The 14,102-nt window shown below is 45.6% G+C and overlaps 2 protein-coding genes across 7 annotated transcripts in view; one reads left to right on the forward strand and one right to left on the reverse strand.

Annotated features, from left to right (window-relative positions):
- LOC144888245 (cytochrome P450 2C23-like) overlaps nucleotides 1–14,102 on the reverse strand; it is a 799,004-nt gene that overhangs the window by 365,173 nt on the left and 419,729 nt on the right. The window lies entirely within an intron of this gene.
- The window catches only part of LOC137434304 (cytochrome P450 2C23-like), an 80,106-nt gene that overhangs the window by 26,835 nt on the left and 39,169 nt on the right, over nucleotides 1–14,102 (forward strand). For 3 of the 6 annotated variants that reach the window (XM_078785466.1, XM_078785463.1, XM_078785464.1), the window contains exons 4-6: nucleotides 2,909–3,058; nucleotides 4,758–4,918; nucleotides 5,536–5,709. In XM_078785466.1, the coding sequence (XP_078641592.1) occupies nucleotides 2,909–3,058; nucleotides 4,758–4,918; nucleotides 5,536–5,709 (485 nt within the window). Of the gene's footprint in view, nucleotides 1–2,908; nucleotides 3,059–4,757; nucleotides 4,919–5,535; nucleotides 5,714–14,102 lie in introns of all 6 variants that reach the window. The other 3 variants (XM_078785461.1, XM_078785465.1, XM_078785462.1) reach the window with 1 other exon arrangement.

Consider the following 14,102-nt stretch of genomic DNA (forward strand, 5'->3'; position numbering starts at 1 on the left):
AAATATATGAAATCACCAATGGCCGAACTGAATATATTTATTTCATATCAGCAGGAGTATCCGACATTGCGTCAATTTGGGTTTGTTCCTACTTTTTGTGGGTGCCTAAAACGCTTCCCTACACCTACCAAGGAAATCCTATATTTAATATTATAATAACACACACCCATTAATTGGGGATAATTTATTACTTTTCCCATAGCTTCAAAAGTTTGACTCGAGGTGAAGGAGCATTACACAAATGTAGGATGAAGAGTCTGACACAGAGTGTGGATCGCTGTGTCCTGTTGAAAAAAACAGGATAGGAGGACAGAGATAATTACTGATATAATAATTAACCCAAACAAGAGCAAAGGTCATTTTTAAAAACCCCAAAGAGAATCAGGGTGAAGCTTCAAATAAATCACTGTTTAATAACCCCACAATGATAAAGATGATACTACTCTCAGGAAAACATTGTGGATAACCAACTTAAGTAGCTTGCATTCCTGTTATCCCCCGTGTTGTCTCTAATGCCATCCTCTCCATGTTCAATGTATTACCACAAGTACACTAAGCCTGGTGTTGGCTTAGCGGTTAGTGTGCCGGCTTGGGATCCTAGGATCCTGGGTTCGAATCCCGGTCGATCGCTGAATTAACGCCATTGGCCTTAACGAAAATTGGCCTTAAAACGATCATTCATATTCATTCATTCATTATACATACCTGTACCAAGTTTGACTAAGATCCCTTCAGCCATTCTCAAGTCATCGCGGTAACGAAAACCTATCATGGACGGACAGCTGGATGGACAACCTGAAAACATAACGCCTCTGGCGACGAAAAAAAGATGTTGCTAAACAGTATGGACCATCTGTACCGGGAGTTTTGTGAGGCTTATGTTTCTCCAGCTTCTTGCGATGGTAGATGGATGGATGAAGTTTATGTTTGCACCCCTGTTTGTCTGTCTGTCTGTCTGTGTGTGATTGGCTGTCTGTCTGGGAGCAGGATATTTCAAAAAGTTATGCACAGATTTGGATGAAACTTGGTGGACAGGTTGGGTGTGTGGCAAGGACGAATTGCTTAGATTACGGTGAAGATCCGGGTACTGTTTTTTTTTTTTACCTTTTAAAAGTGATTATTGATTCATCAAAGATCATTCAATATAGCAAAGAGTTGACCTTTTGATCAGACATGAGGTTCTTTGATACACACCTTGCACTAACCCTGTTGAATTTCAAGTGAGAATTATTGAACGTTTCCACACTGAGATACATTTATTCTGCAACTTAATGTATAGTAAGTTTGGCAATTTTCTAAAAATCACTGCGTTTTTTGGAGTTTTTTTTTATCCATTGTCAAAGGCTCTTAATGGAGTTGGCAGACATACAGACATACACGTACACCCTCGGACATATATCACGAGACAAACACTTAAAACAGCCTCTGAGCTTGGAGGAAGTTGGGGACTGCTAACAATATTTCAGGTTTGCTTAAATTAATCAGGAATGTAAATGATGCCAAACAACCATTGCATTTCTTGATCTACACCAACCGTAAAGCTGCATACGGTCTCAACTTCATAGGGGATTACTGGCAGGCAGAGTTGGGGACTCGAGTCAGCGACTCAGACCCGATTCAAACTCGAGTCACAAAATTTTGCAACTTGTGACGCAACTCAAACTTTACAAAATTGACTTGAGACTCGGACTTGGGACTGGTGTCTGGACTCTTGCGACTTGCTTGCAAATTACATTGGACTTGGGGTGTGTGGCATTGCCTGGAGGACATGTTATTTATTTATTTCGCATGGGGGAGGTGTACTTTGAATGTATCTGTACTTGTCCTCTTTTTGTCCCCCGTCGTCGCACCGCGGAGCGAAAGGTGGACTATGATTTTCCCGTCCGTCCGTTCGTCCGTGCGTGCTTGCGTGCATGCGTAAGCGAAGGACCGCATTCGAATTTGGTGTGTGGTTGCAACCCACGTCAAAATCCAAGATGGCCGCCGCCATGTATGTCTGAAACTTGTGAGCGGAATATCTTGAAAAAGAAGCAAAGTACCAACTTCTAATCTGGTGTGTGGGTGTATCTATGCAAAAGGAAGAACGCTGTTGAAAATTGGGTCGCCACGTCATAATCCAAGATGGCTACCGCCATGTATGTCTGAACATTGTGAGCGGAATATCTTGAAAAATAAGCGAAGTACCAACTTCTAATCTGGTGTTTGGGTGTATCTACGCATAAGGAAGAACGCTATTGAAAATTGGGTCGCCACGTCAAAATCCAAGATGGCCGCCGCTATGTATGTCTGAACCTTGTGAGCGGAATATCTTGAAATATAAACGAACTACTAACTTCTAATCTGGTGTGGCAGTGTATCTACGCATAAGGAAGGTCGCATTTGAAAATTGGGTCGCCACGTCAAAATTCAAGATGGCCGCCTTGCGTCTTCCACTTTGTCAACTCGCATCGCTTCACCGACGGTGACCTAGGCATAAAGCTTGTTTTATTTTATTATACCTCTGCTCCCGGATGTGGCCGGAGGCATTATGTTTTTGGGTTGTCCATCCGCCCATATGGGCTAAACCCCATTTTTCTCCGCAACCGCATGTCCGATTGAGACAAAACTTTCAGGGTAGGAGTGACACCCATGCAGAATGTTTTATGATAATTGTGACATCATAGGTCACGTGGTATGGCAGCCATCTTGGATTAAACGCAAAATAATTAAAAATATATTTCTCGTAAACCGCTCAATGGAAAAATTTGAAACTTGGCACATTGTCAAGTACTTCCAATGGGGAACAAAAACATGGTAATGATCCTCGAACATCTTCGTTAATCGTTAATCATTGTTGAAAGGAATACAAACATTGCTCTGTGTAAGTATGCAGCAAACTCAGTACAATCATGTACTTCTGTTCATGCAGGAGTTATCTTTCATACCGGGGACCATCAGAGAATTCTGCGGCGCTTTTCATTGACGACACTGAAGAACTACGGCATGGGAAAATTCACCATGGAGGAACGCATCTCCGAAGAGGTTTCCTGTTTGATAAAACGCCTTACTGATATGGAAGGTAAGATATAGCGTTATGAGCATGGAAAGCGGGGACGGCTCAGCAGTTTAATTGTGTAAATACAAAGAACTTTAATGCAGGAGGAGGCCATGTTGCCCATCATGCGCGCGCTACATCAACACCTGCATATTCATTGTGTAAGTCGATGGCAAAGGGTAGCAAATGATACAGAACCCATCAGGTAGTACACAGGTTTGTATTTATTTATTAAAGGATGAAAAACGATGTCTGGCCGGTCTCAAGGTATGGCGGTCTGCAAAGTACACAGAAAAATACACATTTAGATATGGTGGTTACAATTCAGCCATAAAATTACATATTTAAGAGAGTTATGACAATAAAAAGATGGCTAGTGAAGACAACTGGTGCAATATGTCATGTATCTTGTATGAGCTATTACGTTGGTTTAACATTACAATGTGTGAGAGAGATTTATGGGAGACTAGCTGAAGTACCCGGCGTTGCTTGGGGGGTGGGGAGGGGAAATATATACTGCATAAGCATCTTTTGGGGGGAGGGGGAGGTTTGGCAGGCCTTCCGTTTTGGGAGGAGGTGGGGGGGGGGGGGGGAAACGGGAGGAGGAAAAATTTACCCAAGTGAAGAGTATTTTAACCTCAGTGTTGGCCAGGTAAAAAAGGAAATTGCAAAACCCTCTGCCACCAACACCAGGTGGCGCTACACGGTACACATTGACATGGAGAATTTACGCCCCTCTCCCGGTTCCCCACACTGACGCATGAGGCCACGGCCACCTACAGGGCATTCAGAAAGTATTCAGACCCCTTCACTTTTTCACATTTTGTTATGTTGCAGCCTTATGCTGAAATCGTTTATATTCATTTTTTCCCTCATCAATCTACACTCAATACCCCATAATGACAAAGAGAAAACAGGATTTTAGAAAGTTTTGCAAATTTATTAAAAAGAAAAAACTGAAATATCACATTGACATAAGTATTCAGACCCTTTGCTATGACACTTGAAATTTAGCTCAGGTGCCTCCCATTTCTCTTGATCATCTTTGAGATGACGTTCCTACACCTTGATTGGAGTCCACCTGTGGTAAATTCAATTGATTGGACATGATTTGGAAAGGCACACACCTGTCTATATAAGGTCTCACAGCTGACAATGCATATCAGAGCAAAAACCAAGCCATGAGGTCGAAGGAACTGCCTGCAGAGCTCAGAGACAGGATTGTGTCGAGGCACAGATCTGGGGAAGCCTACAAAAAAATTTTCTGCTGCATTGAAGGTTCCCAAGAGCACAGTGGCCTCCATAATTCTTAAATGGAAGAAGTTTGGAACAACCAGGACTCTTCCTAGAGCTGGCCGCCCGGCCAAACTGAGCAATCGGGGGAGAAGGGCCTTGGTAAGAGAGGTGAACAAGAACCCGATGGTCACTCTGGCTGAGCTCCAGAGATCCTGTGTGGAGATGGAAGGAACATCCAGAAGGACAACCATCACTGCAACACTCCACCGATCTGAGGTTTATGGCAGAGTGGCCAGACGGAAGCTTCTCGTCAGTGAAAGACGCATGAAATTCTCGACACAATAAAGCAGAAGTTTCTCACAATTTTCAAGCAGGCTATTGTATTCTTAAAATCTGTTTTTCTGTCTGATCACTTATTAGAAGTGAGCAGGAAAGACGTGTTCACTAATGTTTTTCCTGTTATCCTTCCCCGTGATGTTTGCTGCAGGATCACCATTTGAACCCACATTTGTCCTCAGTTCCGCTGTATCCAACGTCATTTGTGCAACAGTTTTAGGCAAGCGGTTTGAGTACGAGGATGCCACCTTCCTTGACCTCCTTGGACGTATAAACTTCAATGTGCGAGAGACAGGAGGTCCTGCTGCTCAGGTATGCTTCTCACAATGCATAAAATTCATCATAATGAAGCATGCTCTATGCAGAGCGTTGGTGCTACTAAAGCAGTTACTGGGCTACAATCCTGGTAGGGTCACCACCGACACATGAAGTCAGGCCAGGAATTTGGAATTTCGCCTAATCTTTGCAAAGGAAACCTTGGACTGTTTAATAGCCACCAACTAATGCCGCAGATGGGAGTCCCAGTTTAATGACCGTCCCATGTCCCAATCATACATTGAGTTACCATGTCTGCATACAAATTACATACCAAAAGGTATCTCTGTGTTGAACATCTCAGCACTTCACTGAAGGTGCAAGAAAAAAAATTCTTATTTGGTAAAATTTCTCATGGTGATGGGATCTCAGGTTCATGTCCCAAATACTGGTGTGGATTCGTCCCGTCTACTGTCCTTGAATTAATGTAAAATGGAAATAATGTTTAACATCGTCCTCATCCTAAACGTGATTAGTGTACCCTCCATGACACTTCGATCAATGTAAAAAAAAAAAAAAATTCGTCGTGTACCTGTATAAAAGTGATATTTATGATGTGAAGCATGACATGATTTCTGTCACCGTCGTAATGATAAATTGCATTTTCTCTGCAGCTTTACAATGCTTTTCCAATTTTCCGTTTGCTGCGTCAACCCTACGAAGTATTTTCTGACAACATAAAAAATGTCAGGAAGTATATCGACAAAGCTATCGATGAGCATCGTTCTTCACTCGTGACCACTGATCCACAAGACTACATTGACTCGTTCCTCATACAGCAGGCCAAGGCAAGTGGCGAGGTCTTTTTTTTCTTTTGCTGTTACATATAAAGTAGCAAGTATGCATTTTTACCTGTGACATGTCACAGGTTAACAAGAGTTTTGCGTTGTTGTTGTTGTGGGTCGATGTTTGAAATGTGCACCCATTGGTCAGTCAGCATCCAGACCACACCCACATCTGTCCCTTGACTCCACCCACCATAGTATTGAGACGAAATGATATAGCTGCCATCTTCTTTCCTGGTAGGCTTAACATTAGGCCTGTGAGCCTCTGATTATACACTGCCCGGCTTTGTTGATTCAGATTTCCATTGGCTTTGCTTGGGTCGAGTGTTCAATTCTTAGTAAGTTTAATCAAGCTCGCACGCCCATCCATAAAAAAAGTGTTGCCATTTTTGAACGGCGCAACATATGAGCATTAAATGTGCGTTTCCCAATCTGCCCGTTACCGGATTTTAAAGGCCAATTCAGTCACGCTTCATGGCAAATACCGCACCTCAAATTACCACATACAGGTTTTTATGAACACTTGGTTTACTACCACAGAGTGCAAAAGGGAGCGCGAGAGACGGAGCAAGAGATGACAGAGAGACTCAAATACACAAGAACCAGCAGTTACAGACCTTTTCATAGGAGGAAACATAAACCACACAAGGGAAGTTAAGCTAACAAAGTAAGCACATGAGGAAAATAAATCAATTATATGAAGTGAGTATCAAGCAGCCTTCAGAAACTTTACAAAACCCATCATTCGTACACCATAGTTTCTCAAAATACTCCAACTGACTGGAATGAGAGCAACAGTAAAATTCGAGTTTTATTCGGCTTTCCCAAAATGCCTTAAAAATTACCGCGGTGTCCGTGCTGTACAAATCATTCTTTAACTTGGACTTTCTGGTTTTATAAATTGCCAGCTTGGCCTGGGAAATGAGAAAAATTGCCATAACTGCCTTTGGAAGGATGAGGATCCATTTGGGCCAAAAATAAATGTTGAAAAGCGAAAATCAAGAGAGATGTGCAAATAGCGCTTTCAAAACCATAAATGTGGTTTTGCATGTTCACAACGAATGTATGTGTGTGCCAATGTTTCAATTTGTCCACAAAAAGAACACTGCTCGCTTATCGCTTCTGAAAAGCAGTGAATGCGCGAGTTTGTGGGCAGTATCCAGTGTGCGAGATTGGAGAGTTCAGAGAAGTTCCAGAGAGAGATGGGAAGAAATTGAGTTTTAGAAGCAAGAAACTTAACCTGATTACATTTGCCCCACTGGGAAATGTTGTCCAAATCCGAATTTAAAGAGGTGGATGAAAAATGTGATGGTGGTTTCTGTGATGAAATGAAATGCAGATAGAGTGAGGGAAGATGGGGCAGATGGGAAAAACATGAAGGGATGTAATGTCGAGTCATCGGTATCCGAGTACATTTGGTTATTTGTAGAAGAAAGAAGGTCATTGATGAAAAGAAGGAAGAGTATTGAAGACAGGACAGAACCCTGAGGGACACCGTTGATAGGGAAGGAGGAACATGTTGAACCATCAGCAATTACGAAGATAGAATTACGCAGAGTGAAGGAGGAAAGACAAAAGAAGCCCCAATTGTAGGTGAAATTGTGTAGCTTTAACACAACGGATTGGAGGTGAAGAACAAATCCAAATGGTTAAACTGCCAAAATCAAGACTCTCTGCTCATCTTCACTCCTTCATTCCTCTTTTCTCCCGCCTCTGGAACAAACTCCCTCACTCTCTTCAATCCCACTCCACCCTACAAGTCTTTAAAACAGCTGTTCACCACCATCTCTTATCTTCCCCCATCCAAAACCATGATCTTTTCTACCCCCGCTAATTTCACCCCAATTCCACTTTTTTGAAATACTGTTACATATTTATGTGAATGTATGTGAATTACTATTCAGGTCTTTGCTTATCAATGTGTAGTCGATTAAGGGTTGTTGTGATTAAAGGGTCAGGAGCCCTTCTGGGAAAAAGGAGACCGGAAACGGAAGAAGAAAAGACACGAGGTCCGGGAGAAGCGACGATTCTTTTTCTTCCTCGCCCAGCTCCGAGGAGAGTGGGGATCGAGATTGAGCAGCGTGGAAAAGCTGCGTTCCCCAAGCCCGTCTGGCGAGAGGAGTTACCGGGACGTGTAACTACCCTTTTGACACGTCAAGTTGCCGTGGGTCCGTGCCCGGACCCAGCGTCCGGCACAGTTCGCCGCACCGTCTACAACTTGGCAACCATGTAAAAACTACAATGACTATTTAGGATTTCATATGTACAAATGATTACACTAGCAACTATGAACATTGTGTGCAAATTTTAGCTCAATAGGATGAGTAATAAAGACAACTTGTCTAATTTACTCCAAGATTCCCTTAATTTTCGGCCATTTTTCAGCCATATTGCCATAGGCAATGGCCATTGAGCTACGTCACCATTTGTATGGGAAATAAAAAAGATTTTAAAATCCATAACTTTGGAACGCTTTGTCCAATGAAGCCCATTCAAAGACCATTTTAATCCATATTTCAAGAGCTATCATTTGCCACCATTTTTGCAATGATACCCCTATGTTAAGAATTTTCACTGAAAACCGTACTACAAGGACGCGTACGGGTCGCACTTTGGGGCCTCGCGCGCGTTGCAAGCGGCGCTTGCTTTGCCCGCTTTGCTTGGCCAGGAGGGGTGTGCTGCAGCCGTGGTTCCCGGTACGGTACGTGCCCGGTGGAAGCACGTCCGCCCGGTGTTCGTTCAACCGCCCGTGTGCGGCGAAGCCGACCATCATCTTGGTCAGGAGGGGCCCAGAGACATTGTGAGGGACAGAGACCAAAGGGGTCGTGAGTACCCAAGGGGTCGGGAGTGGGGAAAGGGGACACACGTATGTAAGATGGCCATCTTAATCATCTCAGGGATTGATTGTTGATTGTGGATTGTTGATGGTTGATTGCTCAGGGAATATATCATTGATTATTCCGGATCCTTGGTGTGGGGTTTTTTCTTGGTTGGAATTCATATTGATTGCGTTACGAAAGCGCATACATAATAAATCTTTCTGGCGGAGTTCCTCTCACTGTCCGGGGGTCACCGAGACCAGGTAGTCACCGGGAGGACCACGTAACAGAATTGGGGGCTCGTCCAAATTACGATTTGCGGATTCGCAATTGGGTCTACGTCCGGGATCTAAAATTGTATAAAATAATATTTTTATTAATTAAAATTTATTAATTAAGTATTAATTGGTAAATTTTTGGGGAAAGTGGGGTAAAGTCTTGGGTGAAGGTTAACAGGTGTTAACGATAGGCACCATGGCGTTTGTGGCACAGAACTTTGCGGTAACCCCGAGTGAGGCACAGTTCCGAGCGTTACTAAAGTCGGACCTCTTGAAATTGGCCAAACATTTTAACTTGGAGGTCCGAACTAATTTGAGGAAGGCAGAGTTGCAGACCACGGTGATACAGTCTATGGTGGGATTAGGAACATGGGACGAGTTAGCCTGGCAGTGGCTACCCGAAGAACCAGAAGACGTTGAGCTCCGGAAACTGGAGTTGCAATTACGGAGCCAGGAACGGATCAAAGAAGAAGAAAGGAAAGCAGAAAAGGAAAGAGCAGAAGAAGAAAGGAAAGCAGAAAAGGAAAGAGCAGAAGAAGAAAGGAAAGCAGAAGAGAGGAGAGAAGAGAAACAAGCAGAGGAAAGGAGAGTGGAACGAGAACTCCAGGAAAGGTTAAAAGAAGCAGAAAGGAAAGCAGAAGAGAGGAGAGAAGAGAAACAAGCAGAGGAAAGGAGAGTGGAACGAGAACTCCAGGAAAGGTTAAAAGAAGAAGAAAGGAAAGCAGAAGAGAGGAGAGAAGAGAAACAAGCAGAGGAAAGGAGAGTGGAACGAGAACTCCAGGAAAGGTTAGCAGAAGAAGAAAGGAAAGCAGAAAAGGAAAGAGCAGAAGAAGAAAGGAGAGTGGAACGAGAACTCCAGGAAAGGTTAGAAAGGATGAAAACAGAGGAAAGGAAAGCAGAAGCAGAGGAGAGGAGAGCTGCAAGGGAACTCGAAGCAGAAGAGAGAAAAGCGGAAAGGGAATTGAAGGAACGTGACATGGCGCTTCAGCAAGAAATTAAATTCAAGGAGCTGGAGTTAATGAGAGAACGGGGAGAGGTACCACCCTTGCTGACGGGGTCGACACCTAGCCAGAACACCTGGGATGTGGGCAGACATGTGAGGCTGGTTCCACCCTTCAGTGAAAAGGAAGTCGCTAAATTTTTTCCGCACTTTGAGAAAGTGGCTCGACAGTTAAACTGGCCGGAGGAGGCCTGGACCATACTAGTACAAAGTGTGCTGGTGGGAAAAGCTCAAGAGATTTATTCGGCGCTACCAATGGACCAATGTGCAGATTATGAGGTATTGAAGAAGCACATCCTCAAAGCCTATGAGTTGGTTCCGGAAGCTTACCGGCAAAAATTCAGGAATGCCAGGAAGAGGGAGAGTGAGACCCATGTGGAGTTTGCCAGAGTGAAAGAAAACATGTTTGATCGGTGGTGTGAGTCAAAAGGAGTCGGGAAAGACTTCGAAACATTGCGTGACTTGATCCTGGTGGAGGAATTTCAACAGTGTGTCCACGAGGACATCAAAGTGTACCTGCAGGAAAAGAAAGTACCAAAGTTGTGGGACGCAGCCACCATGGCAGATGATTATGCCTTAACACACCGGATAGGGGTCCACAAACCTAACTCCTCGCCTAGACTTCAGCAGGGGAGTTATGGAACACCCGGTGCGGAGAACGACCTTACATGGCGGCGGCCTCGAGAGGATTATGGGGACAACGCGGATACCCTGCCTGTTCGAAATCAGAGGGCTGCGGGCCTAAGACAAACTTATATTTCGGGGGGCCCGAGGCAGACCACGAGTTTTTCCTCCAGGCCTACTTGCGCTTTTTGCAAGAAACCTGAACACTTGATGTCCAGTTGTTACCGCATGAAAAGGGAAGACCCAGAGCGGAGTCCGACTATTACCACTCCGAATGCGATGGCAAGCGTAAGAAATCGCCCACAGAAGAGTTACCGACCATTTATTTATGAGGGGTTGGTCTCACTCAAGGGAGACTTGACTAACCCAAGACCGGTTAGGGTTTTGAGGGACACAGGAGCCCATCAATCCTTAATGCTTGAAGCCATTTTGCCATTGTCAAAGAGTACCGCAACGGGTGATAGTGTTCGGTTACAAGGGATCGGTGGCTGTGTTAGTGCCCCACTTCATGTCATCCATTTGGAATCCGATTTGGTGTCAGGACCGGTCACCGTCGGTTTACAAGCCACGCTTCCTGTAGAGGGAGTATCTGTGATTATTGGGAATGATTTGGCCGGGGGGCAAATTTATGGTAACCCGAGGGTTGGTAAAGAGCACAGCAGGGAAAATAACACCCCACCAGCTCGGGATGGCGACAAAAGTTCCAAGTTATTTGTAGGGGGACTGAACTTCAACACAGAGGAAGAAGTTCTGACCTCTGTCTTCAACAGATATGGGCCGCTGGTGGAAGTGCGGGTGGTAAAAGACAGGGAAATGCAACGGTCAAGAGGGTTCGGCTTTGTCAAGTTTGCAAGCACAAGAGACGCCAGGGAGGCAGAGAAGAATTGGAATGGTAAGGATTTGGAGGGTCGGACCATAACAGTAGGGAAGGCATTTCGTAGGCGTCGAGAGGTTTACAGAAGAGGACAACTTGGCAGTAGTTTTGGGGTTGGCAGCAGCCGATATTACTATGGAGGCTCCCAGAGTTACGGCACCTCCCAAAAAAATGAATGTCAGAGCACTGGCCGAGAAGGAGACTGCCAGTCAGGTAACGGCTGGGACAAGTGGTCCCACCATAACTGTTAGGAGTCTGGAGAAGTTGAAGCACTATATATACGGGGGAGCCACCGAGCCGGGGCTCCTACACGGACTAACCGTGAACGCCACGTTCTTAAAGGCGTTCAGGTAGTGAACTTTCCTGCACGGACTAACCGTGAACTCCACATTCCTTAAGGCGTCCATGTAGGGAATACTCCGCTGGGCCTCCCGAAAAGTGCTATAGAGAGGTTTAAATTTGGGGGCTTTGGTCACCACCTCTTAACCGTCATTCAAGAGAAACTAGAAGTGGTTGACGCTTGGTCCAGAGGGAATTAATCTAGGGGATTGTGTGAAATTTTGTTGCTTTATTTTTAAGTGATGACTGTGCCCGGGGGGAACTGATGAGTTGGGGGGGGGGGGGGGTGAGTTATCTGGTTTGTTTATCCAAGTTGGCCGGCAAAGAAAGTTTTCGCTGGATTCAAACTTTCTTTCTTGACGGGGGGGAGTGTTACATATTTATGTGAATGTATGTGAATTACTATTCAGGTCTTTGCTTATAAATGTGTAGTCGATTAAGGGTTGTTGTGATTAAAGGGTCAGGAGCCCTTCTGGGAAAAAGGAGACCGGAAACGGAAGAAGAAAAGACACGAGGTCCGGGAGAAGCGACGATTCTTTTTCTTCCTCGCCCAGCTCCGAGGAGAGTGGGGATCGAGATTGAGCAGCGTGGAAAAGCTGCGTTCCCCAAGCCCGTCTGGCGAGAGGAGTTACCGGGACGTGTAACTACCCTTTTGACACGTCAAGTTGCCGTGGGTCCGTGCCCGGACCCAGCGTCCGGCACAGTTCACCGCACCGTCTACAAGGACGCGTACGGGTCGCACTTTGGGGCCTCGCGCGCGTTGCAAGCGGCGCTTGCTTTGCCCGCTTCGCTTGGCCAGGAGGGGTGTGCTGCAGCCGTGGTTCCCGGTACGGTACGTGCCCGGTGGAAGCACGTCCGCCCGGGGTTCGTTCAACCGCCCGTGTGCGGCGAAGCCGACCATCATCTTGGTCAGGAGGGGCCCAGAGACATTGTGAGGGACAGAGACCAAAGGGGTCATGAGTACCCAAGGGGTCGGGAGTGGGGAAAGGGGACACATGTATGTAAGATGGCCATCTTAATCATCTCAGGGATTGATTGTTGATTGTGGATTGTTGATGGTTGATTGCTCGGGGAATATATCATTGATTATTCCGGATCCTTGGTGTGGGGTTTTTTCTTGGTTGGAATTCATATTGATTGCGTTACGAAAGCGCATACATAATAAATCTTTCTGGCGGAGTTCCTCTCACGGTCCGGGGGTCACCGAGACCAGGTAGTCACCGGGAGGACCACGTAACAATACCAACTTCTGTCCAGGAAGTCCTTGGTGTCCTTGTGTTTTATACTTCTCCCTCCCCCCCCCCCCTTCCCATGCCTCCTCCCCCCGGGCCCTCTCCCTTCCACACATCTCCCTGCTCTCGGATGTTGTGTTTGTGTGCTTCCCCTTCTCTCCCCATCTTCTCCTCCGCTCCCTCTTTTTGGGTATTTTGTTTGTCTGGTTGATTTGTTTGTGAAGTAAATGTTAGCTCTTTCACGAGCCTCGATTCAGTATACAAAAAAAAAAAAAAAAAAAATTGGAAGAGTGGTCATGACGATCTGGGATATGGGTAGGGTGGGTGATAATTTGTTCCAAATCATTGAGAATGGAAAATGTAAGAACTTCAACTCCCTCAACATCCGTTTTCACACGTGGGGTGAAGCAGTGATAATTAGTGTAGGGATTAAGGCTCGGTGCTGGCTTCCAAAGTGAGTCGCCGACTGGGCATCCTCCGTCATGCGAAGTCCTTCCTTGGCACACCTGAGTTCCTCACCACATACAAGGCTTTCATCCGCAGCTCAATGGAATACTGTTCTCCCCTCTGGGCTGGTGCTCCTGCCTCACACCTAGCTCGTCTTCATGCTGTTCAAACCAAAGCTTTCAGAATCATTGGAATCTCCCACGATGAAGCTGATTGTGAGGGCCTTTCACTCACTCACCATAGGCAGGTCCGTGGTCTTTCTGTTTTCTACCGACTCCTATCCAGCCTGGCTCCCCCAGCTCTGTCTGTGCTCTGTCCTCCAAATATTCCTACAGGTCGCACAAGATCTGCCAGCAACCCTCTTCTGGTGAAATTGCCAAAATCAAGATTCTCTGCTCACCTTCACTCTTCCATTCCTCTTTTCTCCCACCTCTGGAACAAACTCCCTCACTCTCTTCAATCCCACTCCTCCCTCCAGGTCTTTAAAACAGCTGTTCACCACCATCTCTTGGCTTCCCCCATCCAAAACCTTGATCTTTTCTACCCCCGTTAATTCACCCCAAATCCACTTTTTTGAAATACCAAACTTCTTTCCTGGAAGTCCTCGCAGTGTCCATGTGTTTTATACCTCTCCCACCCCCACCCTGCCTTCCCATACCTCCTCCTCCCAAGCCATCTCCCTCCCACAGATCTCCCGATGTCCCTGTTCTCTGCTGTTGTACTTGTGTGCTTCCCCCCTCTATCCCCATCTTGTCTCCTGCTCCCTTTATTGTATGTTTTGGG

Source organism: Myxine glutinosa, chromosome 10, assembly GCF_964187855.1.
Source record: "Myxine glutinosa chromosome 10, kmMyxGlut1.1, whole genome shotgun sequence".
NCBI classification, from domain to species: domain Eukaryota; kingdom Metazoa; phylum Chordata; class Myxini; order Myxiniformes; family Myxinidae; genus Myxine; species Myxine glutinosa.